Source organism: Pseudonaja textilis, chromosome 2 (assembly GCF_049901715.1).
Source record: "Pseudonaja textilis isolate UNSWEBS1 chromosome 2, rPseTex1.2, whole genome shotgun sequence".
Taxonomy (NCBI): domain Eukaryota; kingdom Metazoa; phylum Chordata; class Lepidosauria; order Squamata; family Elapidae; genus Pseudonaja; species Pseudonaja textilis.
In genome coordinates this window covers 15,198,028-15,225,083 of record NC_141991.1, presented here as the reverse complement: position 1 = coordinate 15,225,083, position 27,056 = coordinate 15,198,028, and the positions used below count along the sequence as shown (strand labels likewise).

Genomic DNA, 27,056 nt, shown 5'->3' with positions numbered 1-27,056 from the left:
CACCAGCATAGTTCATTTTTGGCAGTAGCTTAGATAGATGATGGCCAGGGAAGCTTGGTGTGTGGTCCCATTTAGCTAGCTTTCAGGACCTTGCTGCTTGGGAACTGCTTTAGTTTAGTACTGATAAGGAGTACTGTACATACTTTTATAGTGCTGCCAAGTGCAAAAGCAATTGTATCTTTTTTTTCTCTCCCTGAAGTAGTAGTAGTATTTTCTTTGTGCCTGGTTTTGTGTGAAAGACCTATGCAATTATGGTGTTTTGTTATACATTGAATGTTTGTGTACACTGGATACAGTTCTATGCATGCAGAGGTTCTGTCAAGCACCAGATGTTTTATGCCAGCTTCTTAGCCACTCTGGGCCACCTCAAATCCCGAGTTGGGGTGGGACAAATAAATGTAGTAATAATAATAAAAACTTCCAAGTGCCTAGGTGTATGTATTTAAAACTCAAATGTTTTGGTTAGAATAAACTGATCCAGCAACATAAAATTTCAGCATTCTTGTATTTTGATTCTATGATCCAAACAGAAGTTTTGAAATGTGAGATATAAATGTGAGTGTTTTATATTTATTTTACCCCAGCATCATTTAAAAAAAATTGCAGTATGGCACACAAACCAGTTGGTACAAAATAAAGCAGCAGAATGATTAGCAATGGATGATAAAACGTTATGCCATTGTTTTATGATCTGCAGTGGCTGAGCTTAATTTAATGATCTGCACTATGCTGTAATTTAATTTTGTTGGTGTTTTTTTAATTGAGAGGAAAAGTAGTACTATTTCTCATTGTGCTAAAAACCAATATGTGAGCTTTCAGAATTGATGGAGCAATACAGGTAGTCCTCACTCAGTGACTGCCTCACCTAACAGCTGTTATAACAGTGGTGAAAAAGCAGTTTTATTATCAATCCTTACATATAGAACTTTTGCAGGTCTGTAAAACAAAAGAAACATGAAGTAAGGCCATAAACACAGTTGTGGTTTCACTTAATGGCTGAGTTGCCAGTCCCAATTATGGTTCCTAAATGTGGATGAGCTTTATGGCAAAGAGCCCTATTTTTCCTAATATAAAGGAGAATCAGACTAGACATAGATACTGACTCTGTAAGCAATTTCTCTTGGCTTTGCTTCTATAAAATCAGATGATAATAGTTATTATTATTATTTGCAGTATTCAGATATGTAGGACTGCGTTTTGGCCTTGGCTTGTGGACAGATTGCATTAAAAATAAAAACCTGAAGTTTGCTAAATTCTGGCAAGATTTTTGCAAACTGAGATTGGAAATTTCCACTTCACGGCATATCAGAGGAGGGCAATATTAGGGAACCCTAACTCTGCAACTGAAACTCAAATCACAGGAACGAATGGAGGGGAGTCATTTAAGTTAAAAAAAAATTGCTAGCAGATTATACCTTGAGTATATTTTTTTCTGTGGCTTAGGTTCAGTGTGGAATGATTCTGGGATAAGTGTAGCTGCCTGTTTTCAATTAAAATCTAAGGGTTAGGTCTTAACTTTAATTTTAAATGGTTAATATTAGTAATAATATATTAGCAAATTAGCAAATGACATATTCTGCAAAACATTGTAATTTTTGCATCTTTCAGGATTGAGTAGTTTATATAACTTTTGGTGTGTAACCAAACATTGGCACAATTACCTCAAGCATAATTAAATGTGATTTCCCAGGAAAATATCACATAGGCTGGGTGATCTAGGAAACACAGCTTTCAAAATGGTTTTGATAGATGTCCCTCACGTATCTGCTATAAACTCAGAAGATAAAAGACAATAATATATTTTCTTAAGAGCCAGTAAATTGCCGAGGAGTCCTCAACCACCCAGAATTTCTGCGGCCAAGCGAAACATTTGTTAAGTGAATTTTGGCCAACTCTACTACCTTTCTTGCCACAGTTAAATGAATCACTGCAGTTGTTAAGCTAGTAACACGGTTGTTAAGCGAATCTGGCTTTCCCATTGATGTTTCTCATCAGGAAAAAAGGCAAAAGGTGATCACATGACCCCAGGACACTGCAATTGACAAAAATACAAAGCAGTTGTCAAGCATACAGATTTTGATCACCTGACTGTAGAGATGATGGTCATCCCCATAGTCATATGATAATGGTTGCAGGTGTGAACAGTGGCCATAAGTCACTTTTTTCAATGCCACTGTAACTTGGAATGGTCACTAAACATACTGTTATAAGTCAAGAACTGCCTATAGAATTTAAGCAGTTCTTGCAAAGGACTGATAGGAGATCTCTCAAGGGGAGACACTTGCTGAAAACACCCAATAATTGTAGGTGGATGGAACCTCCCTGAAGGATAGATTATACAAATATAAAAAATGAAAGCAATGTGTGGGTTCTTTCTACATTTCTAATTTTCTGCCTCCTTTATGAAGAGAATTTTGTTGTGAGCAAAAAAAAAAAAAATAGATTAAATAAAATACCGGTAATACATCTCTAAAATGGTAGCTATATTTCAATAAGAACAAAATACATGTCTCCCGTGGCCCCCTCCCCCGATTTTAAAGCAGATATTCTGAAAGGTATCTAAGCTAGCAGAGAATGCCTAGGAAGAAAAACACTGAAGTTATGACAAGATTGAAAAATGCTTCAATGTATGTGGCTGTTAGGAGAAAAACAAGTTCCTTCAGAAAACAAAAGGTAAATAAAGCTGCCAATATAAGAATGCTTTCAGAGGAAGTAATGGGTACAAGCAAACATACTTTGAATATTGCAAACAATACTGAAGTCATATCATAGACAGGATATTATTGAGTTGGAAAAAACGTACAGGTAGTTCTTGACTTACGACCACAAATGAGCCCAGAATTTATGTTGCTTAAAGTGAGAAATTTGTTAATTGAGTTTTGACTCATTTTACAACTTTTCTTGCCACATTTGTTAAGTGAATTACTGCAGCTGTTAAATTAGTAACATAATTATTAAGTGACTCTGGCTTCCCCATTGACTTTGCTTGTCAGAAGGTTCCAGAAGGAGATTACATGACCATAGGGATGCTGCAATGGTCATAAGTGTGAAAAATGGTCATAAGTCATTAATTTCAGTGCCGTTGTAACTTTGGTCATCAAATGAAATGTAAGTCAAGGACTACCTGTGTACTGTAAACCTGGGTCATCCCATGACGGTAATTGGTAGGAGATTTGAGACGGATGAAAAGGATTTTTTTTTTTCTGAATGAAGAATGAGGACCAACAACTTGGGTTGTTTTAAAAGCGTATCAAGATCCAGAATGATAGGGCTACTAATGATATTTGTGTAGTGTCTCCAGTATAAGAAGCCATAGGAGTCCCATTTGAGATGCTACAGAGCATAAATGCTCTTGCACTCTTGTGACTGGAGGGCAATACCGGAACAAGTGCTGGATTAAATAAATCTAGTTTTCAGATTTATTCTGATCTAACAGGACTATGCTTTCATGCTTCTGAAATGACTGAATGACAGTCAGAAACCCTAGTATTCGAGATACCCTGTAAGAATGTTAGCATTATTTTGGTTCCGCCCACACTTACATTTGTCACAGTTCTGCATCTTCAAAAATAGGTATCTCATTATACCAATCACCTATGCTTTATCTTCCCTTTTTTTTTTATTTATTTTTTTGCAGTAAAGCTTTGCAATATGCTGCTTTTTTTCCTAATTCATTTATAACATCACTTTTATTTGCCAGAAGATAAGCTAACCCCATCACCACCAAATTAGCAGGTGGCGGAAGAATACAAAGTTAATTTGTGCTATTTACAGGGTGCAATTGCGAGAATTAACATTTCCAAGCATATGCAGTTTGCTTAGTGTGTAGAATATTTTTCATTCCCATAACAACAGCCCAAATAGAGCAAATTAAAGGGAATGTAAAGGATCTTGAAAAAGGAGGAGCTTTGTGAAGCTGAAGTGATTATTTTCAAACTGTCCAATTGCCACGAGTACTAATAAAGTTATGTGATAAAGGTTGAACATTTGAAGAAATTCAGCTTTTAATATGGGAAATCAAAGAGGAAAGATATTCAACTACAGGAAGCTCTTCTTGAGTTTATTTGCTGCATTCTGTGTGAAATCCTTTGAATCTTCTCGAACCAGAAATTATCTCGTATTCCATAAATGTAGCGCTGAAAACCTCGCTAGAATAGTTGCCATAATTAACTCATCTTGTGACTGCCAAGTGTAGCTGCTAATGTGAGGATGCTTTCATGTTGATTAACAATGTATTTCCTTTTGGGAGTAGTTTTGTTTATTTTCTTTTTCAGTTGCAAAATTAAAGAGTATATCCAATCTATCCGAATACATCCCTCTTAAATTTGGAAGAGGTCTGTAACTTGATATAGAGTAGCTGCCCTCAGGCTTCTGAGCTGTGTTCATTGTTCAGCTGATTTGGGTACCAACAGCTCTTCCTTGGGTGTCCCCTTCCTGGTATGCTGGGCCTCTGAAGCAGCTCCTCCTTCCCTTCATCAGCCTTGCAGAAATATGGTGACAGCTCATTGAGAAAGATCCTGTTTATATACAGATAAGATCCCCTTATCTAAGTAGAGATTGTAAGCTGAAATAACCTCTGCCTCTCATCAGCTGCCCTGGACAATAATCATCCCTGGGCTAGGGAACTGATTGCGTAGTTCTCCCACAAAACAACATCCTACATTACGACTGAATTCCACCCAGTAGCAAGTGGGAAGGGCCACTGTGAGTTGCAGTACTTGAACTTGGTTAGCTGGGTCACTTGACTCTACATAAGCCAGTTTAGCACAGGCAGGTCCTAAACCTGCAACCAGAATTGAGTCCAAAATTGATGCGAGAAATTTGTTGTGTTAAGTTTTGCCCCATTTTACAATTTTCCTTGCCACATTTGTGAAGGGAACCACTGCAGCTGTTAAATCCGTAACACGGTTGTTATAAGTGAATCTGGCTTCCCCTTTGACTTTACTTGTCAGAAGGTCGCAAAAGGGGATCACATGACTTCAGAACGCTGCAACACTCATAAATGTGAGTCAGTTGTCAAGCATCCGAATGTTAATCACGTGACTATAGGGATGCTGCAATGGCCATAAGTGTGAAAAATGATCATCAGTCACTTTTTAAAATGCTGTTGTAACTTCAAACTGTCACTAAGCAAACTGTTGTAAGTCGAGGACTGCCTGTACAGGTTGTCCTCAATTTATGATCATTCAAAGTTATGATGGACTGTTAAAAAGCTACTTACAACCTATCCTCGAAGTTACAATTGCCGTGCCCACTCCCCATGGTCATGTGATTGTCTTTCTGGCAGCTCGCTTAAATTTACAACTGGTTGCAACCTTCTGCAATTATATGGCTGCAGTTTGTAATGTTTTTTGCCAGTTTCTGGCAAAAGAAACACATTCCCATTTGGAAGAATATAGATTTATAAAAATGATTGTAAAATCAAGTCTGGTCATATGGTGCCTCAATTTACAACCAAAATTCCAGACTCACATTGTGTTCATAAGTCAAGGACTATCTATATTCTATAGGCCAATTGTCCCTACCCTGTTTCTTGCTCACTGAGATTGTTATTGCCCATGCTGAAATCTTGCTGAGCAATATTGTTGCTGTTGAACTTGTTTTATTGCGGTTTCCTGCCAAGTGAAAGTTGAAAGGTTTTAGTGTTCCAGGCAGACTCCTCTGTCCTCCTCTGCCCTCAATCCTGCACCTGTCACTGAGCCCTTGTCCATCAATTCAAGTCAGATCCACTGATCTTGGCATCAGAGAACTAACCACGGGTTAGTTCAAGCCATTAAAGTGTGCCAAAAGCAACTTAGAGGTACTTTGCTACCTCCAATACTGTGGGTTAGGGTTAGGATAAGTACAAATCAGTATTGCTTGTAGCATTTTTTATTTTTTTAAATTGTGTTTACATGTGCTTATATACGACACCTTTAATTTTGTTGTTTAAAATGAACATTTGGAATTGATACGGATAAATAAAAATAATTGTGCCAAATTCTAGGCTGATTTAATTTATGACGATAGAGGAGAAAATCATAGAGGAAATACCATATAAATGTCATCGATTTTAGTTCTTTTCTTTTTTAATTTATGTTGCTGTCTAAAAAAGAGGAACTGAGCAGCATATCAATTGCAGAAAAATAATTAAATGAATTTTAGAAGGGGACATATGTACGGATGCAATGCAAACATTGTACAAAGTACATGATTAGTCATATATTTGTAAGGCAAATTACCTTTATTATCATAAGACAAACTATAGACATAGAGATATTTGCTGGATTTAGGTATTGTGCTAAAACAGTGGCCTGCAACCTTTTGAGCACCAGAGACCGGTTCCACGGTGAGAGTTTTTCCCACGGACCGGTGGGGGGGCATGGTTTTGCCTGCTGCCTGCATCCCACATATGGGGCTTCCTTGTTTGCACAGACCAGTTTCTGGCATGCCACGGACCAGTGCTGGTTCACGGACCGGGGATTGCAGACCCCTGTGCTAAAACCACTGTGTCTCGTAGCATTGTAGTCAAGGCAATGCCTAAGATACATACCAATCAAATATGGTGTAAAAATTGTACTTGGTTGCCTCTCAATTGCTAGACTATGAAATAGATGGATTGTACGACTGTTTTTCTGATGTAATTTAGGTGTAGATTTTATAGAACCGTGATGGCAAACCTATGGTACGCCTGCCAGAGGTGGCATGCACAGCCGTCGCCCCAGCTCAGCTCAGCTCTGCCAACCAGCTGGTCTTCAGGTCTCTGCTGCACATGCATGGGAGGCATGTGGGGGCAGGGCGCATGCGCAGGGGCACACACATGCAGGGGAGTCATGCAGATGCCCGGGGGTGGGGTGCCTGCATGTTGCATTTTTTTGGGAGGGGGGTGCGTGCGCTTTGGGCACTTGGTGCCAAAAGGGTTAGCCATCACTGTTATAGAAGCTGGGATTTACGTAGTTAATTTTAAAAAGAATGGGATTGAGAATATTCTTTGTTGAGGTTAAAGATCTTTATATGTATCAGCATATTTAATTAGGTATTAAATGAAGTATTTGTGTCAGATCTTTAGTAATTTGAGTTTACATGAATTTCCGTACATGGAACCTCACTTGAATACTGAACCACTGTGTAGTTGGAGAAATCCTGATAATTACATCTTGAGTAATAATGTAGTCTACAATGACAACTCCATACGTAAGTGAAGAAATTAGATTCTCCTAATATTTTTTGTTAAAGGCACCATTACTAAAATGATAGTGTTAAAAAAGGTTTTGCAGAATGAAAATTCATGGGTCGCAATCAGGAGGACTGTGGATCAGGTTTGAAATGGCCTTGGGATGCCAGTAAAAGTTTATTTACAAGCACCTAATGTTTTAATTGGTTATTAGCAAATAAGCAACTGAATTTGACAGTCACACAGCTGAACATTTCATATTCTTGGGTATCTTCCACCCCAATGAAAAACATTGTAATAAAGTATCAGAAGGCAAGAATGTTACCAAGGATAATACATTGTTTAACATAAAAACACTTTTCAGGGATGGATTTAGGACAGAGATGAACAGCCTACAAGAGCTAGGGGCTCCATCCGGTTATGCTATGATGCCACTAAGAAGGGCATCATGTATTTCTTCAGCCAATATTTTGGGCTGACAAGATTAGGGTGCCAATGAGAGTGGGCTTATTCCAAAAGACAGACCATTCTACTGTGGCTTTTAAACCACTGCCAAACGAACAAGCAAACAGGTCTAAAAATTTATCATTTTACTACAAAATTTCAGTGGTATCATTGTAAGATGTTAGATGACTGCATTCAGCCAATAAATTTCCCAAAAAACATCTATTATACCCAATTATGTAGCTATTTTTCTGTCCCCCACCCCCCACCCGAAGTTCATGAATTAAACAAAGGAAATAGACTCTGACCTTTTTGGTTCAGCATCGCCGTGATACTTGCTCATAAAACCTCTGAGAAGAATCAGAGCTTCTTCAGAGAAGAATCCAAAACTGGTTTTGGAAGTCACCTAATCCAATCTTGCCAATGCTACAAACCCATCATTTTTTCCTTTGTGTACAGGGTACAAAGAGGCCTGGAAGGTGCTCTATAAGCATGGCTGGAAAATTCTGTTTACCTCTGTGGGGAAAGCCAGATTTTACTAGAGAATTTGCAAGCTAGCCAATTATCCTAGCTTGCATTCCGCATTGGATTCTTTTGGGCCCCAGGGACCGGTTCCATGGAAAACAATTTTTCCACAATCCTGTGTGTGTGTGTGTGTGTGTGTGTGTGTGTACACAGACTAGTTTCATGCACTACCTAGATCCCATTCACGCACAGACGAAGCTTCACTCATTTGCAGGGCCCAGTTCCTAATGGGCCATGGACCGATGCTGATCCGTGGCCCGGGGACCCCTGTTATAGGCAATAAAATTTATACTCATGAAATCTATATAGCCATTGCCCTTAAAGGAAAAGGAAGAAGTGGAATATGAGTGGGAATCAATTTATATTTCTAGGAACTAGAATTGTCCCAATTTAGCCTACAGACTGGACTAAATATTCTCCAGAAGTATAACTTGTTACCTTAAAGAGAGGAAAAAACATATACTTGATAATCTATGTGTGCATGGATAATACACCATTCGCACACAAAAATCCATTCATGATTATCAATTGTGCTCCCTAACCTTTGAAGTAGTCCTATCAGAGGTTTACCACCCAGAATAGCTACTGTACTTTATTCAGATAAGAATAATGATTCTAATCCTGCATATAGACAAGTTTTGCTGTTTGGGTTATTTAAGTGTTTAAAGCAGGCTTGTCAAACTCACAGGCCAAATGCCTCATGTGCTGGCCCCGCCCCTGTCTCGTTTAGCAAAGCGGGGGGGGGGAGTCCCGATACGTCACATGACAATGCCGTGACAATGTGAGTTTGACACCCCCTGGTTTAAAGCAACAACATAGTAATCTAAGAGAAAGATAACTTAATGATACAGAAATTAAGTCTTTCTCTGCAAGGAGTCTAGTAGTGCTGCCTAATTTGCAGTGAAACTCAAATATATGTAAACAATATTACAAAGGTTAAATAGTTCTTGTCTTTTGACTTGGAACCTTAGGGATACTTTAGTGAGACACAACAATACCTGCTTTATTCTTTAAATGAAATTCTCTTGACTAGAATTTTCATTGATAAAGCATATATGGGGATCACCCATAATCTAAGAAATGGGATACCAAAGAAATGACTGGTTGTTGCAGGATCCAGTCGGGGTCGGTCACTGGGACCAGAGATTTTTGTCTTCCGACTTGTTGCTGGAGCCCATCTTCGGGGAACTTCTCTCTAGCAGAGTGTGTCCTGTTGTGTGTGAGATTTATACGGTACTTATTGAAGTGGTATGTGCTCCAGCAAGAGACCAAAAGCTCGGAAGACAAAACCTCTGGTCCCAGTGACCAACCCAGATTGGATCCTGCAACATTATCCTGGGACACTTACATTTGCTTTTGTTCATTCCTGATTGTCCTTGGGTTAAAATCATTTGTTCATTGACGAAGTGCTGGGGAAGCCAACAGGGAAGATCACTGAGCTAAGCCTCCCTCATCTGTACTTCCACAACCCCTCTGGACTTCCCCTGGCCATTCACACACTCTCCGTCTCTGAGCCTTGCTATGCCCCCTTGCACTTCCTTCGCACCCTTCCCTACCTGCCAGCCTGCCTACGGACCACTTGACACAGCTTCCTATGGGCTTCCCCACTAATTTGGTTGTGGGAAACTGGCAGGGTGTTGCCCACATGAGGACTGTGTTAACAGCAACTGGGACTGCCATCATTAAACAATATGGTCACACTTTATGACTACATTGCTTAGTGTTGGAAATTCTGGTTTCAAACTATGTTGTAAGTCCAGGATTACGTATATCATTGTTGTTGTTGTTAGTTGCTATCAGTTGATGCAATTGGAAATGTAGGGGCCCTTATTAATGGCATCCCTACTCCCTTGAATGATTGACCCTGATGGCCAAAATGAATAAGCAATTAACACACGGCTTGTTGTTGCTAAATTGCAAAAAAAAATCAGTGGGTCAAGCTGATTGAAGGCTGCTGTTGGTCAGTCTCGGTTTCTCGTGCCTCTACCTTGGTTGCTTGCTTTGCCAACCCAGGTGCACTTCTCCACAGAGAGAATTGCATTAATTTGTGTTGATTGAGAGGCCCTGTTTTCAGCTGTTGCTGAATGCCAGGCCAACCAGTAATAAAGCCTCCCTCACCAGCCATTTGATCTGGTGTGTACATGTAGTCCTGGACTTAACAAGAATTCACTTGGTGACCATTCAGAGAGGAACAACGGCTCTGAAAATGTGACTTTTGAATGTTTTTCACAGTTACGACTTTTGCAGCATCCCCATGATCGCATGATCAAAAAATCAGATGTTGGCAACTGGTTTATATTTATGACTGTTGCTGTGTCCCAAGGTCATATGATGATCCCCTTTTGCAACCTTCTGATTAGCCAAGTCAATGGGGAAGCCAGTTTCACGTAACAACCGGGTTGCTAGCTTTGTCAACTGTAGTGATTCACTTAAGAAAGGCTGTAAAATGGGGCAAAACCCATTTAACAAGTGTCTCACGTTACAACAGAAATGTTGGGCTCCGTTGTGCTCATAAGTTGAGAACTACCTGTATTATCAAGATCTGACTGAGTCTAGAGGAGATACCCACTTCTTGGAAATATGCCCAGTTGGGGTCTTAGTGTGGCATCAGCCAAGATTTAAAGGCAGCAGCTGGGGCGTTTGCCAGTTATCAGCTGGGAATCTCTTGTGGCTTTCAGGGGCATTGTTTCACAGGTTGCCAGCTATCAGATCCTGTTCCTTAAGTTGGGCTCTAGGGATCAGTTGGGACTGTAACTGTTGTATACCAGCCTCCCAGTTGGGTAGCAACTTCCCTGCCTGAGCTGCTTGACTCTGACTTGAATTGGGCAGTGAAATTTTCCAGGCTTACAGTTCGGTGAGATTTCAATCTGCCTTTTCTGGAAGTGAGGTCTGAGGTGGCTCAGAAGTTCACGGCCACCCTAATAAATAACCAGGCCCCTATCCCAGATCATCCAGAGCCTGACATGGGGCAACGGCCATACATTTGATCTCATTTTTCTGCTGGAACACTAGTAATGTGATCTGAAGTTGGAGGGAGCTATCTGTAACTCCACTGTGATGGCCAGGTCATGCCCTGGTTGCCATGAGATCATCTGGTGCTGCCCCCTGCTGCGAAGAGATGGGACAGTATTAGATTTCCACTTCCTGTGATTGGTAGACCTTGTTAGGTTCAATAGAAAAATGGGGCTTATTCCTGATGGCCTGCTCCACCAATGGATAGAGCCTTGGTCATTGCTTGGAATGAGAGGGCAGCTGAGGCTTTAGATTGGATCGCGTCCATGTGACCTCATCTCCTGTGAATCCCATCACACTCTGGTTTATGGCGAAGTGTCATCTCCCTGAAGGCCAAAGGATTAACTCGACTGAACATGGGTGAGAGCCACTATTAAGGCCTAACTAGTGGTGATCAGGGTGGCCAATAAGCAGGAGTTTTGCCGCATTTATTTTATCTATGGTTAGCCACCCTTGGCCTTGTTTAGAGTGACTCAAGCCCTCCTGGAAAAGGAAGATTGTCTCCATGGAAGAATGAATGTGCAGAACATCCGTCAGTTGCCATTTAGACATCAGTGTTGGTACGGATCCAGTGGAGGTGCTTGGGACACAGTCTCCCCCTGTTACCTGAGAACAGTTTGAACCTGTTGGATCTGAGGAAGTGGACAACGAGCTCAGCCACCTGCTCCTTAGATCCATGCTTAATAATGCTGCCTGGGAATATGGGATGGTTGGGTTCTAGCAGTATTTAATTCATCCTTGAAAGAGGGTGTGGTTCCATTGGGGGCTTTGGTCCACTCCCTTCTCAAGAAGCCATCACTGGATCCCTCTGTACTGGACATTTTTTATCCAATATCTAACTTCTCTTCCTTCAGGGAGGTTATGGAGAAGTTGGTTGTACATCAGCTTCAGCAAAACTCTGGGTGAAGCTGATTATTTGGACTCCTTTCAGTCAGTATTGAGACCTGAGCATGCAACAGAAATGGCATTGTTTGTGCTTTGGGATGATCTCTGGCAGGAGCAGGTCAGCAGTAGTGCCTTTGCCCCCACCTCTCATCCGCCTTCGGTGTCATGGTACCAGTCATGGTACCTTCTGGATCAGCTCCATTAATAGGGAGTGAACTGTGCAATATTGGGCTGGTTCTCTTCCTGTGTGGCTGGTACCAGTCAGTGTCAATTGCGAGTCCTGCCCGCAGCCTCTTGTTATGTGGGTGCTGCAGGTTTAAGTACTCTCTCCACTCCTGTTTAACATCTGCATGAAGCCTCTGGGTGAGATCACTTGTCCCCCTGGGTTGAGGTATCATTATGCTGATAATCCCCAAATTGTACATCTCTGTCTTGGCATATTGAGTGGCATGATTGGTGTTTTATCTCACTTGCTGGAGGCTCTGGGTGCCTGAATCTGGGACAACAGGCTTCCTCTGAACTCTGGCAAGACTAAGTGGCATTTGGTCTTTGTGGATCTGGAACTTTTATCATCTTTGATACTAGATGGGCCGGCACTATCCCAGACAGACTAGTGCGCAATATGGGGGTCCTTCTAGATTTGTGACTTCAGACAGGAGGGTCTTTGTACAAAGTTATGTTGTGCACCAATTTCACTCTTTCCTGGACCATGAGGTTCTGCTCACAGTCACTCAGTCCCTAGTCACCTCTAGGGTGTATTAACTGTAACGCAAACTACGTGTGTGGTTGCCATTGAAGACACTTCAGGAGCTTCAAGTGGTGCAGAATGTGGCTGCACAGTTGTGTGCCTTTAGGACGGCACAAGTCACACCTGTGTACTGTGAGCTGCATTGGCTGCCAATATGCTGCCAGGTGCAATTCAAGGTGCTGGTTCTGAGCTTTAAAGCCCTACAGGTCCATGCTATTTGAAGGACCAGCGATCACATCTACCTGCCTCATCAGTCTTTTAATGGTTGTGATATTGTTTTAATTGTTGATTGTATACTGCCAAGTCATGTTCAATGAGACGGGCAATCCTATAAAGGTGTTTAATTACATTTCCCTCAAATGGATATGAAAAATGGGACATCGTCATGATTAGCCTCAGTGTTGTATAAGGAAAAGCCGTTGTATCCAATGCCAGTTCAAAGGAATACGGCAACCCTGAGCCATGTTGACTGATGGCGCCCATTTCCCGCCCATGTGAAGATCTGCATTTTAGAATGACTTAGGGAAACATTGGTGTCCTTTTAAAGCTTTGGTGTCCTAAGCCAGTGTTAATTTGGCCTTAGCCTAAAGCCGGCTCTGCTTGTGTCAACTGGCTACTAAATTTAATAGCTGCTAATTGGTGGGGAAAGATAAAACCAACATGGCTGCATTTTCTTCCTCTTAGTCTCCTCCTTCCTGGTCCAACATAGGCACGTTTCGCGGGGAGCCAGGAGGAACCATCGTACTCAATGACCTTACAGCGCAATGTCAGATCGTTTGGGGCAAACAGCAAAGGGGAAGGATGGAAAAAAGTATTCGTCGCTCAACCTGTTTGATACGTACAAGGGCAAGTCCTTAGAGATCCAGAAACCCACAGGTAAAAATGCCCAGTGTTGTATCAGGCTGATTCTTCCCAGTTCCGTTCTTAAAGAAGGAGGCAGCTGCCATGATGAACTTGCTCTATCTCTGATGCTCTGATGGTACTCGCAGCGCCCTGAGCAGCTGTCTCTTATCGTAACCGGTTAACTGGGGATTTGACAAAAAGTCCGGTTGACAATTGGTGTGAATCGGGACAGTCAGTTGCTCAAAGATATCTCAGGGCAGCTTTTAACCTTTGAAATCCTCTTTCCTGCAGTAACCCCCCGCCATGGCTTGCAGAGTCTCGGTAAGGTTGCCATTGCCCGACGCATGCCACCCCCTGCAAACCTGCCAAGCTTAAAAGCAGAGAACAAAGGCAATGACCCCAACGTCTCACTAGTGCCGAAAGACGGGACAGGATGGGCAAGCAAGCAGGAACAGCCAGACCCAAAGAGGTAGGTAGGGCAAGACGTGAAGCCATTTTATATATTGATTGATTTGGTTTGATTTGATTTGATTTGATTTGATTTGTCAGTCGCTTACAAGATAATAGCTATAAGTATAAACATGAGTAAGAATACAGGAAATAGGTACGAATAAGTGGGGGCAATAGGACAGGGACGGTAGGCACGATGGTGCACTTATGTACACCCCTTACAGACCTCTTAGGAATGGGGTGAGGTCAGTAGTGCATAGTTTGAGGTTAAAAGAGTGGCGGGTTAGAGGATGTAACAACAGAGTCAGGTAGTGCATTCCAGGCATTGACCCCTCTGTTGCTTGAAGTCATACTTTCTGCAATCGAGTTTGAAGCGGTTTACATTGAGTTTGTATCTGTTGTGGCTCTTGTATTGTGGTTGAAGCTGAAATAGTCATTGACTGGTAGGACATTGTATAATTGGGGCATCTGTGCGCGCATTTTGCCAAGCTTACACTGTTTTAACCTTTTTTTTTCATTGCCTCTAGTACCGATGCCTCGACAACTCAGCCGCCGGAATCGCAGTCACCGCCGGCTACACAGACGTCTGCCTCAAACCAACCGAAACGACCCCCAACAGCCCCCGAGGTAAATTTGGGGCAAGAATAGGAGATTGGAAGTACTCAGCCAGGTTATCTTTTTTTTTTCACCTGGACAGTTGTGTCTATCTAGTTGTAACCTACACCTGCCACCACCACCCATCAGAAAGAAAGAAAGAAAGAAAGAAAGAAAGAAAGAAAGAAAGAAAGAAAGAAAGAAAGAAAGAAAGAAAGAAAGAAAGAAAGAAAGAAAGAAAGAAAAAGAAAGGAAGGAATCTGGAATTTCTAGCTCTAGTCTGTGCTCTCTTACTAATTATTCCTCACTCTGTCCATCTTTGATGTATCAGCTGCCCCTCTTTTTGGTGGTCCACCATACAACTACCCTTCCTTTCCTGGGAAGACTTAGAAAAACTTAATTGTCACTTTAAATGTACACTTTTATCAGCATACATTAAAAATAAAATGTCGTTGCGGACAGCTCTCAAAGGGTCACCACTTCCAATATATATACTACACAACCATGACAAAAGAAAGAAGTAAATAAATTAGGCATATACCCACATATATGACACGCAGAAACAACATAGTCTCGTCCGGATGTATGCATGTGCATGGCGAGAAAAACGAATCTTGCGAGTTTACCGGACGGATGGCATAAGGAACAAAGCTGTTACAGAATCTGGTGGTCCTGCTAGAAATGCTTCGAAACCTCCTCCCAGAAACAGACCATGACGTAGGCCTGTGAGGTCTTTGAGCTCTTAGCACTTACAAGCACTATCCTGAATAACAGGAAGCAAGCTTCTTATAACCTTCTCGGCTGTCCTTACCACACTCTCCGTATGGACTCTGGACAGAAGCAGTTATGTCCGGTTGGGGGTGGGGAGACTTGGGCCAAGACTGGATTGAAAGCAGTTCCTGCAACATCTGCCTTCCTAAAGACTTGAATATAAGTTTTGGCAGGGTGCACATCCGCATTCTACCTTTACACGGGCTCTCTTTGGGCTTCAACTCTCAGCCGATCCTTGGAGCCTGTAGAAGATTTCCCTGAGTCTTTTTTGTATCCAAAAGCTAGCTCTGCTATAACTGACTGGAGAGGTAATGCAACGCAAAGAATGTACCAAATTGACCAGTTGAGGAACCTAACCTGGCAAAACAAGATTTCTCCAATGTTTGTTGTCCTCTATGGCTTATGTGATCAGCTCCAAATGAATGCTATTCTCACTGTGGAGGGGGGGGGGCAATTTCTGGAAGTAAATTATGTAAACTGGAAGCAAATGTTGATCCAACTGAATGACAGGCTGATCGAAACTGTGATCATACCAGTTTAAACTAGCTTATTTTTGAACCCTAGGAATCCCAGTAAGGATAGCAAGTATGGCATAGCATAGCACGTTTACCAGCACACACTTTGTGAATTGCAATATATGGCTGATGGCTTAGTTCATGAGTCACACTACTACATCAACTTCTATAAGCATTTTGAAAATAAGTAATGGTCTAGCTCTGTTTCAAAAAGACAATCATGGAAAGAGCAAGTAGTAAGGATAGTGAGGGAAGTGCTGAAGTTCTTGATTTTAAACGGGTAACTAAAACTTAAGTATTCCAAACTGCATACTGAATTACAGAAAAGTGGATTTTAATCCGTCCAGAACGATGGTAAGGGATAGTTCTGTGTGCGAAAGAAATCTCAAGACAAAGGGAGATTCTTTCAAGTAACTTTGGTTTCTGCTGTCATTGCTTGGCATTACAAGCAGTCCTCAGCTTGCAACAGTCCACTTAGTGACTGTTCACATTTAAAGGCAGCACTGAAAAAAGTGACATGACCGTTTTTCACAATTGCAACCTTTCCAGCATCTATGTGGTCATGTGACCAAAATTCAGGTGCTTGGCAGCTGGTTTTTATTTATGACGGTTGCAGTCTCCCGGGGTCATGTGATCCCCTTTTGTGACGTTCCGAGAAGCAAATTCAACGGGGCAGCCAGATTCATTTAACAAGCAGGTTATACTAGCTTACCGACTGCAGTGATTCACTTAACAACTGAAGCAAGAAAGGTCGTAAAATGGGGCAGAATTCACTTCACAGATGTCTCGTTTAACAACAGACATTTTGGACTCCATTGTCATAAATCAAGGACTACCTGTAATACAAAAATGGTTGCCACTAATTCCCGGGAGGCTTTTTTTTTGTGAAGATGAACTTTTCCATGAAGAGAGATGTTTAATGTTTTGCTTTGAAAAGATGAGTGAAAAGGGTGGCTAGAGAACACATTTCAAATATCTAAAGATACCACACAGCAAAAGGCCCATACTGCTTTCTGTTGTGGATTAGCATTAAGTTCATAACCCAAACAACGTTATTGTTGTGGTTATGCACACAATAAACAAGAGGTCGCCCCTCAAAGCTGTCCAAACAAGCTGTATTATAACAGCTGCCCAAATGATCAGAAGCACAGGCACCACCTCGGGAAAGATATTTTTTCCAGAGCCTTTTACTCTCTCTTGATTCCTGAATCACCCGCAGGGCATGTGCATAAGCCTCATATATGGACCTGGAAGCCCGTTGGAAAGCAGTACAGGGAACCGCAGCCACACTCGGTGTGCATATCGCAAGCGTTGCCTGCCAAAAGAGGAGCTGCACCATTCAGTCCCAAGTGTAGCTGCTGAGTCTGCTTCAGAGGCAGCCCCGCCACGTAGAACACGTTGCAGTAATTTATGCTGGAGGTGGCAGCAGTGTGGACAAATCATAGCACCCTGATTCATGTGTAGTATTGAGCAATAACGAGCCTTCTTTGCACCCTTACACCATCCAAAACATTTTAGCGCCTCGTTACATATAAATGCTTGCCTATGATTTGCCAGACAAAAGCTTCTGATCTTTGTGAGCCCCGAAGAATGAAGAAGTTGCTCACGAGCCTGAATCTTTTGTTAAAGGTGAACATAGTTTAGTGTCGTGTCTAAACAACATTCATGCCTATGAGTTTCTCAGTCCCGATTGCAAGACGCAAGAATGATTGAGTAACAACTCCTGGATGCTTCTAACTTGCATCCTTTGAGAAGTATTTTTTTTCAGCACGTCAATTTTACATGTAGCCATGATCTTAGAAAATTTATTAACTTGAAGGAACTAGTGTGAACTTCTAGATCCGCCTTTCCTAACCAATAAATCCTGAACTCTTGAAATCCCATGTTTAGCTAGTGATACGGCAATTGATGTCCATCATTAAACTGACATTTTACCAAAAAAATGGCCCAGGTACTGGGATCTCTAGTTACTTGCACTGTTGAGACCCCTGAATAATTAATTGGAGGCCCTCGGAATATTTTTGTCGTTAATATTTCTCCTCCTGTCTCCTCCTTTCAGAATCCCCCTACAGTAGCAAGCGGGGTAAAGTCCTGGGCACAGGCCAGCGTTACCCATGGAGCACAAGGAGATGGTAAGTCCCCCCCCCCCCCTTCAATTTATGCAAGTTAAAAACACCCCCATGTTTTTCTGCAAGATGGAGCCATCTTGCCAAGAGACTCCACGGTCTTTCTCTGATGTCAAGGTGGAAAGGGATCAAGCCTACTGTCGCGATTCTCTCGCGAGGAATTTCCGACCCTGCAGGCGGCTGGCGACCAGGACAAAGCTGGCAAAGAAAAGGACACTACCGATGCGTCGTATGGGCCCGGACCAAACCTCCGCCCCCAGAGTAAGTTGACAGTGGCTTCCGAGGCATCGACCTCTGGGTAAATCATTCGAGAGGCTCTCTTCCCCATTCTCCCGCACTTATTTGCTTCCTCCGATAACTCTCTTGCAGACGCAACCAGCTGGCGGGATGGAGGTGGGCGGGGCACCGATGGGGAGCTGGTGCCTGAGGATGGACGGGCTGGTGTCAGCATGCAGCCCAGCATCCCGCCTCAATTCCCTCCCTATCGGGGGATGATGCCGCCATTTGTAAGTATATTGTGGAAGAAGATGAGCTTTTTTTTCTTTTTTTTTTTGCTTCATTAGAAAGCTTTTGGGGAGGGGGGGAATTTCCCAGTAATGGATTTCTTCTCTGCTCAATTGCAGATGTATCCCCCATATCTCCCGTTCCCACCTCCGTATGGGCCACAGGGACCTTACCGCTACCCCACAGCAGAGGCACAGAGGTAAATCAGAGATTTTGGGAGGGTTGTGAGTGAAGGGAATTGAATTAGGGGTTAATGAATGTGGCTTGAGGAGGATATCTGCTCTCTAGCAGAAGCAAAAGTGAAATGTTCGATTTATTTTATTTTATTTTTTTGTGGTATAATATTATGGTCTAATAAAGAGACTCTGAAACTGTTTAGATCATTTGATTGTTATTTTAAATTTCCAGAATAGTTAAAGGCAGATGAAGATGATGATATTATAAAGTTTGTATCTTTTAAACAGAAGAAAGCTAAGATATGGTTGCTAATAAAGAAGTGAAAGGGATGCCCAGCTATTGAGATCCACAATAAAAAGGGCTATTTCAGAGGATACTGGCCCAGGGCTACTTATTCGATCTGTGGGCGCTTCGTTAAATGAGTTACCCCTTTTGTGGGCTCACATCTGCCATATACCGTATTTCCCCATGTATAAGCCACCCCTTTTTTCCAAAATTTTCAAGCCCAAAAAGTAGGGGGGTGGCATATACAAAGCAGGTACACTTTTTATACGTGAAAAATGCATAAAATAATAAAGTAGGAATAAACTGGTTTTCCAGCAGTATGCTATACTTTTTTGTAAAAATTGTACGTGATGATACGATTACGAGTGCGAGTACGCGATAGAAATGCATATGCTAGGCATCGGCCTGAATGCTTCGTTCCTACTCTCATTCCGATGTGTAGATTGCTAGCGTCGCCCGCACCGCTTTCGGCGTCATGACCGAAGTTGTAGATCTAGACGTCGAATTTTGTTTCTTTGTAAATTTTCTTTCTTCATAACTTGTTTCTCTAATAAAATATTTTTTTCAAAACTTCACAGTCCAAAAATTGGGGGGGTGGCTTATACAAAGGGGGTGCTTATACATGGGGAAATACGGTAGTCCTAGAAAAATACTGGATTGGATTAAGGAAACACACTTCTCTCATTTCTTAGTTTGCTCCCAGTATTCACATTCAGATAAAAGAATTAACACGGCTCATTAACCAACACTTAAATGGGTATCGCAGGTAAATTCTAACTCGGTAGAATTTACAGTTTTACTCAAAGCCTGGCTGCAATTGGTCTGGTGGGCTCACGCACGAGAAATGAATATGGGTTGCCTCTCCACTATGTGGGCTGGAGAACATCTGAACTCAGATATTTTTGGATACCCATTGACTCCTGGATTTAAGATGCCTCTTGGTTAGCCAGTAGCATAAAGTGGCGTTTAAACTCTCTTGCTGTTTCTTTCCTTCTCAGGTTCCAGCGGCTCCCTGGGCCTCGCCCCGCACAACCTCAGTTGCGCACCTCGGAACCTGTAAGCCGTCCTCCCGTCCTGAAGCAGGACGACCTGAAAGAATTTGATGAGTTGGACCAGGAAAATGATGATGGCTGGGCAGGTAAACTGGCAGGAAGGATCACATAACAGTTGCTGGGTTATGCGACCATTTCTTTCCAGCCCTCCAAGGGTGCTGGCACTTCGATCTCCTGATCACTCCCCTCCTCTCTCACCAGGAGCCCATGAAGAAGTGGACTACACTGAAAAGCTAAAATTCAGTGATGAAGAAGACGGGAAAGAGTCCGATGAAGATATTACCGAAACCCGGTAGGAATGGGGCAGTGCGGTAACTGAGTGCATGGGATTTTTCCCATGAACTTGGCTCCTGGGTTAGGAGGAGATGTAGGAAAGGAGGTGTTTTGTTTTGTTTTTAAAGTACCTCTGCTCAAATGTGACACTCTGGAAATGCAGCCCACAGGTGTGCAAGAGCCAAGGAGAATCATTCCCAGGTGGCTGCATTTCAAGAGCACTTGAGTCAAAGCTCCTCTTATTGCTGATTATCCCAACTGCAAACAGAATAACCAGAGCGGGAAGGGGGCTTGGAGGTCAACTAGTCCAACCCCCCTGCTCAAGCAGGAGACCCTATACAATTCCAGACAACTGGTTCTCCAGTCTCCTCTTAAAAAACCTCCAGTGATGAAGCTCCCACAACTCCCAAAGGCAAGCTGTTTCACTGATTAAGTGTCCTCGCTGCCTGAAAATTTCTCCCTATACAGGCAGTCCTCAGCTTATGACCACAATTGAGCCCAAAATTTATGTTGCTATGTGAGAAAGCCGTTAAGTGAGCTTTGCCCCAGTTCACGACTTTTCTTGCCACATTAAGTGAATCACTGCTGTTGCTATTAGTAACACAGTTGTTAAGTGAATCTGACTACCCCATTGACTTTGCTTGTCAGATCACATGACCCCAGAAGGCTGCAAACGTCATGAATATTGAGTCAGTTACCAAGCATCCAAATGCCAATCGCATGACCATGAGGATGCTACAAAGGTCATCTGTGTGAGAAACAGTCCTAAGTCCCTTTTTTCAGTGGTACCTTCAAACGGTCACTTAAGTGAGGACTCTTTGTGTCTAGGTTCCTTCTCTCCTTGATTAGTTTCCCCCCATTGCTTCTTGTCCTGCCCTCAGGTGCTTTGGAGAAGAGCTTGACTCCTTTGAGGCATCCCTGAGATAATGGAAGACTGCTATCATCTCACCGCTGCTATTTTTTTTTCATTAAAGCAGACAGACCCGGTGTGCACACAATCTCCAAAGCTCTTGTTTTTACTCTTCCCTCTTATCTCTTTGTAGTAATGATGAAACTTCTGGTCCCGAAAGCCAGTCCTCAGGCACTGAGACAAAGAAGGCTGGAACTCCCAAAGAGGAACAATCTCTTGTGAAAACAGCCTGGACTGAAAACACGCGTCCCCCAGAGGGCGCCAAAGACGTGCCGCCACCTTCCCCGGCCATCCGCCCGCCACCGCCTCCACCACCTCCACCTCCAAACAGGGGCAACTGGGGGCAGCCCAACGATTTCCCGGTGAGTCTGTGGAGGGTTTGGCCATTGCCACTCTAGGGATTTAAGAACATAAGAGCGGATCAGGCTTCTGCCTTAAACCGAAGGGTGTAAAGCGGGGTGTCAAACTCGCGCCCTGCAGGCCAGATACGTCACGCGCTGGCAATGCCGATGCCTGGTTTAACGAAGGGGGGGGGGAATTCATGATACGTCACGTGATGACACTGTGACAACACGAGTTTGATGCCTCTGGTGTAAAGTATGAGAAAATGACTAAGGAAAGGAAGCTATACAGAGTCCTCGACTTACAGCTGTAACTGAGCCTAGAATTGTGGTTGTAAGTCATGCCTTTATTAAGTGGGTTATCACATGACCACACCCAATTTTAATACTTCTTGCTCATTAAGTGAACGCCACAATTGTAAAGTGAACCCATGGTCTACAATGGACTTTTTTTTTTCCTTCTGAGACCTGGAAATAAACGCCAGTTTCCAGCAAAAAAACGTAAATTGCAGTCTGATGACCACAGGAAGCTGCAAAGGGCAGTATCCGTTGTCAGATTTCTGAGTGCCCAAAATGCAGTCATGTGACCGGGGTGGGTGGGGCAGCCATCATAGATTCGAATCCAGGTTTTGAGGCATGCACCATAAGTTCAGTCACTAAGCAACCTGTGACATGTTGAGGAGTACCTGTAGTTTATTGCTGTTTTATTGTGCAAAAACGGGCTGCTTTCCCATAAACAGAATGGTGAGGGTCTTAAGTGACTTGCATGTGAAAACCTCCGACCTTTGAATTCCCACTGCAGTGCTTAAATCGGGAAAGATCCCTTCTGCTCCCTCAAAATGCAATTTCATTGAGGGAGCAGCTTTGAGCCAAGCCCGTTTCTTCCCTCCAGGACCGCTCACTGCGGCCACTTCCTCCTGAGGATGAGGATGAAGCTTGGCGCCAGCGCCGAAAGCAATCCTCGTCGGAGATTTCTGCTGCGGTGGAGCGGGCCCGACGTCGGAGGGAGGAGGAGGAGCGGCGCATGCAAGAGGAACGGCGAGCCGCCTGCGCCGAGAAGCTCAAGCGACTGGACGAGAAATTTGGCGCCCCCGATAAGCGTCTGAAGCCGGAACCTCCCAAAGAGCCCCCTGCTCCTCCTCCCCCTCCCACCCCAGTGCCCCCCAATCCATTGGCTGCCCCGGGCTCCCCAGAAGAAAAAAAAGAGGAGCTGGTTTTGGCTAACAAACCTCACAACGCGGCTGCCAGTGTCAGTGGTGGCAGTGTCAGCGGCAACAGCAGCAATGGGAGCAGTTTGGATTCAACCACTCTTGGTAAGTTTTTCTTCATATTAGCATTAGAAAAGTATATCTGAGAGACTAGCCAAAAGTCAGTGAAACTATAATGTCCTTCAAATGCAAAAAAGGGACAACATGGTTTGGGAATTTCAACTGTGTCTTTCTCTTATTACTGTTAACAATTTTTATTAATTTTATATCTTTACATAATAATACATACATTCATTATTACTGGGTTTTTTTTCCTGTTAACCACTTTGTTATTAATACAGTTTATAGACGATGGGCTAACAATTTGTAAGTATTCAGTAGCTTAACAGTTTAAAAGTATTTTTGACCTGTTTAGCGAGGGCTGGGAAACCAACATTGCTCTATTATATTAATCAGCTTTCCACTAGGGAGGATGTTATATGTACATAATGCCTTTTAAAGGCTTTTTTTTTTTTGGTGTTTTTGTGTGTGTGTGTGATTTTTTCTTTTTAAAAATGACCATGGCATTTTGTATTTTAATCTGTATCTTTACATAATACATTCATTATTACTGTTCTTTTTCAAACTGGAAACTTAGTTCAACAGTCCTTGGTTTGAATCAGTAGAAATAACATTTGGAATATTTGAATTGATTTAAGTTTCAGATTAAGTAAAATCCAGGCAGGGTGAATAGAGCAAGGCTGGTGCCCGTCATCTATGCTCTCTCTTTCCACCTCAACAGCCCCTCCCGTAATGATCTAGCCACTGACCGTTCTCCATCCTCCAGTCTTTCCTTCAACCCCTTCGCTGCCCCTGATATTGCAGTACAGCAGCATATCTCATTGCCTCCCTGACCCCCATCTTCCCAGCAGCTCCCGTTCTCTCCCTCTTGCAGGAGATCATTGGCTAAGCTGGAGAACCCATTCACTGTTAATTTCCATAAGCAAGAGGGCTCAACAGGCCTCGGCCCACATCAGCTGAAAGCATGTTCCAGAATAGCTATATCTACAAACTGGCATCTTTAGACTACATTCTCCACCATTCCCAGCTAACAGGACTGTGCTTTTGTTTTTTAAATGCCCATAGAGCTTTTGGGTTAGACTACTGTAGAAGAGGCCCTCAGAATCTTTTGCAGTTCTTTGGAGCTGCTAGTTAGGCAAGGACATAACAGAAGGCATTATCAATCAATCTTTTTATGTTGTTTGCTCAGAAATGGAGAAAAGAAATAGGAAAGGTCTCTCAGATTTTGATTGTAAGTACATTACTGACTTGAGGAGAAGGGTCTGTTTTTTTCTTCCCGATGCTCTCTCTTTCTGCATATGAATTCTCCCCAAATATAAAAAAAAAAGACCCCTCCAAAAGCCAATTTATGACCTATTTCTGGCCGCGCTGGGCAGTTGCAATCTGAGGGAACAGGATTACATTTTACTTAATTTGGAAACTCACAAACTATCCTGCACCACAAGGTATTGAATTAAAAATATAACATCAAATGGTCACTTTGCAAACCTCTGGATACTGATCAAGAAAGATTTAAATGAAAAGCAATGCAGGAGTAAAAGAGTTCATCTTAACGTCAATACAGGGAGGGAAATCTTATTTGTTTTTTAACAAGTGAGAAAGGTATGTTGAAAAGTTCCTTCTTGGTAGATTTTGAGACGTCAGAGCCTAAGCGCAGAGAGAAAGATACATTCAGAAAGATGAGCTTTTAAGGATCTTATAGATCAGTGGCAGTGGTTGGAAACATGTGGAAGAGGCCTTCATCCTGCAATCGATAGACGATTGATGCATCAATGATGAACCTTTTGGGCTCAGCGGTCAAAAATTCAGAACATGCTTGAGTCTGCTGGTGTGTCATACCCCCCTCAACCTACACCCTGATAAAAGAGAAACAATTCATAACAAAATAGCAATTGGAATTAAATTATTTAAATTTATTAAATACATTTTTACAGAATATTTTTCAAAGGCATCACAAAACCAGAGAATGCTCTTGAGTGATTTAGTAACTCCAGAAGGAGGAAGAGGAAAGCATACTCCATTCATAAGTACTTTTTGGAAGCTCCACACAAGAGCATGACTCGGCGTTACTTCCAGAGGGTCCAGAGGCTTGGCGTGTCCCCCAAAATGACTGTTCGTGTCGCCTACGATGTGTGTCATAGGTTCACCGTCACTGGTTACAGATGGGACTTACATGGGACTCTGCCACTTATTTTCTGTCTTTCCTGTTCTGTCTTGTTCCACAGTCGCTGAACCCCCTCTGCCTCCGCCCCCTCCTCCCAAGGAAATCCCAGAAGTGAGGGAAGAGCAACCAGCCTTGCCTGGACCCGTCCTTCCAGCGGTGCCCATCTCTGCCAAGGTGGAGCCCAAGGGAGAAATGGTTCTCCCAACTCGCCAGCCCATTCCGGCTCAGACCCTTGGCTATTCCAAATATCAGAAGTCCTTACCACCTCGATTCCAGCGGCAACAGCAGGTAAAGTAGGAGGTGTCTGAGAAGAAACAGCCCAGTAGTCCTGGTTTAGGTCGAGGTCTGATTAAGGATTTGGTACCTGCTGATGTCCCCACAGCTGCCGAAACACCCTATCTAGCAGTTGCTTGTGCAAGCAAGAGCTGCGTCAGACCCGTTCCAGCTTAGGCATTTAGAAAAGAAAGACCCTCGACTCCATGTGTAGTGAAAGGTATAACTTTTACCTAAGCGGTTACAGCGTAGCAAAGCCAGATCTGAGGAATTCCCACAGAAGCACAGTCATTTTTCCTCCTCCCAAGCCCACCTCCCCTTGGTCGTCTTAGTGGTGCCCAATAAGGTTCAAACTAGGTGTTTTTCACATTTTGGCATTCCTCTTTGTGGGCTTATGGGCTTTCTTTCTTTCCCAGACGGGTGTCCTTGGATCTCTCAACCGTTGTCTCTGGTTGGCACTTCTGGTTCCTATCGTTCCCCCCCCCTCCCCTCCCCCGCCTATATCCTCCCATTCCTTCCTCCCCACAGTATATGGCAGGCTGCCATCAAACTGAAGCGAAGCTGGGCTGTGAAGCGGTTTGTTGGCAGATCTGACAGGCTCTGGTTAGGAGCAGTTGTTTGAATTTGCTGTGTAGTAAAAGATGCTCTCGTTACCCTCCCAGGAGCAATTGCTGAAACAGCAGCAGCAGTGGCAGCAGCAGCAGCAGCAACAGCAACAAAGCCAGGTCCAGCCTCCATTGTCTTCCTCTACCCAGCAACAGGCAGCAGGTGTTCCTCTGGCCCCTCTGGGCCCCTCGGGCAACGTCCATCCTCAGGCGGGGCCACCTGGACAGCAGCAGCCCTCGGCACCCCCTCAGGCACAGCAGGCTCCACCCAAAGGCATCTATCCAGGCTCCATTGGGCGGCCTCCGCCAATGCCTCAGATAAACTTTGATCCTCGCTGGATGATGATCCCGCCTTACATGGACCCACGCATAATGCAGGGCCGGCCCCCTATGGATTTTTATCCTCCTGGTGTACACCCCTCTGGTATGTATCGTTGAAACCAATGTTCATTTGTGGGCCAGCCGACGAAAGATGGATTTAAACGGGGGCACAGTCAGCAAAGCCAGAAAGATTGGAGACCGCTGGTTTGGAAGATTGCACAGGGAATTAGATCTGTACACGTGCTACCCTTTCTCTCCCATCAGGTCTTCTACCCCGTGAGCGATCAGACAGCGGAGGCTCCAACTCAGAGCAGTTTGACCGCCATCCTCCCATCCTTCGAGAGCGTGGCACCCCACCTGTTGATCCCAAGCTAGCCTGGCCTGGAGATGTCTTCACCAATGCCCCTTCTAGTGTTGACTCACGGCCTCCAACAGCATCTCTTCGGCAGCAGGAGGAAGAGGAGAAAGGCTTAAGGTAAGGAACCTTTAGAACAGGTCTGTCAAACTTGGCGGCCAATGGGATGGATATGTCATGTGCTGGCCACGCCCAAGCCCAGTTTAGCAAAGGGGGGGCGGAGTCATCATACATCACGTGAGAACACGAGTTTGACACCCCAGCTTTAGAAGATTTTTGGGCTGCTTGGATTCAGGAATGAGGAAATGGATAAATTAAGAATCCTGTCTTGTGCAGTAACTTACTGTTTTTGTTATTGGAACCACATCAGGAAACATGATTCTTTTGACTGATGAGGGAAATTTACGCTTGTATGCCTCATCCCCAAAGACATCGCTTTTTGTATCTCAGTTGCGCTTCCTT

General features: G+C 43.3%; 1 protein-coding gene across 6 annotated transcripts in view; it reads left to right on the top strand.

Moving 5' to 3' along the window:
* PRRC2A (proline rich coiled-coil 2A) overlaps positions 1-27,056 on the top strand; it is a 49,143-nt gene that overhangs the window by 4,660 nt on the left and 17,427 nt on the right. For 4 of the 6 annotated variants that reach the window (XM_087923302.1, XM_087923301.1, XM_087923299.1 and 1 more), the window contains exons 2-15: positions 13,477-13,643; positions 13,902-14,079; positions 14,588-14,687; positions 18,000-18,072; positions 18,184-18,327; positions 18,436-18,572; positions 18,690-18,769; positions 20,031-20,170; positions 20,286-20,376; positions 21,401-21,629; positions 22,501-22,921; positions 25,102-25,328; positions 25,976-26,342; positions 26,504-26,714. In XM_087923302.1, coding sequence (XP_087779428.1) covers positions 13,532-13,643; positions 13,902-14,079; positions 14,588-14,687; positions 18,000-18,072; positions 18,184-18,327; positions 18,436-18,572; positions 18,690-18,769; positions 20,031-20,170; positions 20,286-20,376; positions 21,401-21,629; positions 22,501-22,921; positions 25,102-25,328; positions 25,976-26,342; positions 26,504-26,714 — 2,510 coding nt within the window. In that variant the 5' untranslated portion in view covers positions 13,477-13,531. Of the gene's footprint in view, positions 1-13,451; positions 13,644-13,901; positions 14,080-14,587; positions 14,688-17,999; positions 18,073-18,183; positions 18,328-18,435; positions 18,573-18,689; positions 18,770-20,030; positions 20,171-20,285; positions 20,377-21,400; positions 21,630-22,500; positions 22,922-25,101; positions 25,329-25,975; positions 26,343-26,503; positions 26,715-27,056 lie in introns of all 6 variants that reach the window. The other 2 variants (XM_087923300.1, XM_087923298.1) reach the window with 1 other exon arrangement.